The 1,983-nt window shown below is 51.7% G+C and overlaps 1 protein-coding gene across 1 annotated transcript in view; it reads left to right on the forward strand.

The window, feature by feature from the left end:
• The window catches only part of LOC109959630 (uncharacterized), an 8,114-nt gene extending 7,921 nt beyond the window's left edge, over positions 1–193 (forward strand). The window contains exon 4 of the mRNA XM_020599147.1: positions 4–193. Within this exon, the coding sequence (XP_020454803.1) occupies positions 4–193 (190 nt within the window). The remainder of the gene's footprint in view (positions 1–3) is intronic.
• Positions 194–1,983: the final 1,790 nt, after the last annotated feature.

The raw sequence follows: 1,983 nt of genomic DNA on the forward strand, positions 1-1,983 counted from the left end.
CAGGATGGTGCAGCGCAATATGTGGCTGCACATGTCCCGGATGCCAGAGCAGATCAAGAAGAGTCTGCTGGAAGGACCTGTCAGCACAGACGGTCTCTTTGGGCTGCACCTCCAGGAGGCCCTCTCTCACTTACAGCTAGTGGCTGGTAAGGCAGCGCAGGGGCGGAGACGACAACAACCCCGCCCCTCATGACCAGACTGGCGTAAGCAACTCCCTCCGCCTGACCCCGCTCCACCCCCTCCCGCCTCTTTTCCCGCGCCGGATGCTGCCAGGCGTGTCCGCTCGGGGCGACGAGCGGCCGATCCATGGCCAAACCCCCGGCCAGGTCCCCCCGCAAACAGCGGCGACAATGACGGGGCGAGGGGAACGTGTGTGATCCATGTGTTGAAAACAACGGCCCTTTTCAGGGCCACCACTTGTGGGATAAAGAGCAGTTTCCAGACAGCTGTCCTTCTCTGTCTCTGGATGTTCATGATCCACACGCACACACTTTTCCCCACTAGTCGTCTCTCCCCCCGCGCACGCCGCGCAGGGTGACATGATGTCCCTCCCCCACTTCGTCACAGCACGACACCGCTGCTCTGTCTACACTCACACACACACTCCATGCGCCCCCAGTGCGCCTATGCCTCCATGGCCATCACTACTGTGAGCCATACACGGCGCGTCAGGAAGAACTTCCAGATGACTGGGAAACTACAGCAGACGTGATCAGGGAGACCGGTAGGAAGGTGCTAGGTGTGTCATCTGGAAGGAGGAAAGAAGATAAGGAAACATGGTGGTGGAACAAAGAAGTACAGGACAGCATTCAGAGGAAGAGGCTAGCTAAAAAGAAGTGGGGCGTAAAAGGACTGAAGACAGTAGACAGGATTACAAGAAATTGCAGCACAGAGTGAAGAGGGAGGTGGCAATGGCCAAACAGAAAGCATATGATGAGTTGTATGCCAGGTTAGACATGAGGGAAGGTGAGAAGGACTTGTACGGATTAGCGAGACAGAGAAACAAGACAGAGAAATAGAGATGGGAAGGATGCGCAACAGATAAGGGTGATTAACCCTTGTGTTCTGTTAAGAATCTTAAAGACAGAGATGGAAAGGTGCTAACAAGTGAGGAGAGTGTGCAGAGAAGATGGAAGGAATGGATGAGAAGTGTTCTAGTGCCAATCTTTAAGAACAAGGGTGATGTGCAGAGTTGTAGCAACTACAGATATAAAGTTGATGAGCCACACAATGAAGCTATGGGAAAGAGAAGTGGAAGCTAGGCTAAGAAAGGAAGTGGATATCTGTGAGCAGCAGTATGGCTTCATGCCCAGAAAGAGCACTACTGATGCAATTTTTGCTCTGAGAAGGTTAATGGAGAAGTATAGAGATGGTCAGAAGGAGCTGCATTGTGTCTTTGTGGTTTTAGAGAAAGCGTATGACAGAGTGCCGAGAGAGGAGCTATGGTACTGTATGAGAATGTCAGGAGTGGCAGAGAAGTACGTCAGAGTAGTTCAGGATATGTATGAGAGGAGTACGACAGTAGTGAGATGTGCTGTAGGTCAGACAGAGGAGTTCAAGGTGGAGGTGGGGCTACATCAAGGATCGGCTTTGAGTCCCTTCTTGTTTGCTATGGTGATGGACAGGTTGACAGATGAGGTCAGACAGGAATCTCCCTGGACAATGATGTTTGCGGATGACATTGTGATCTGTAGTGAGAGCAGAGAGCAGGTGGAGGAACACCTGGAAAAGTGGAGGTCTGCTCTGGAAAGAAGAGGAATGAAAGTCAGTCGTGGTAAAACAGAATACATGTGTATGAACGAGAGGGAGGGAAGTGGAACAGTGAGGTTACAGGGGCCTGAGGTCAAGAAGGTGCAGGAGTTTAAGTATTTGGGGTCAACAGTCCAGTGTGATGGGGAGTGTAGGAAAGAGGTGAAGAGGCAAGTACAGGCAGGTTGGAGTGGGTGGAGACAGGTGTCAGGAGTGTTGTGTGACAGAAGAGTG

This window comes from Monopterus albus, unplaced genomic scaffold (assembly GCF_001952655.1).
Source record: "Monopterus albus unplaced genomic scaffold, M_albus_1.0 scaffold40.1, whole genome shotgun sequence".
Lineage (NCBI taxonomy): Eukaryota > Metazoa > Chordata > Actinopteri > Synbranchiformes > Synbranchidae > Monopterus > Monopterus albus.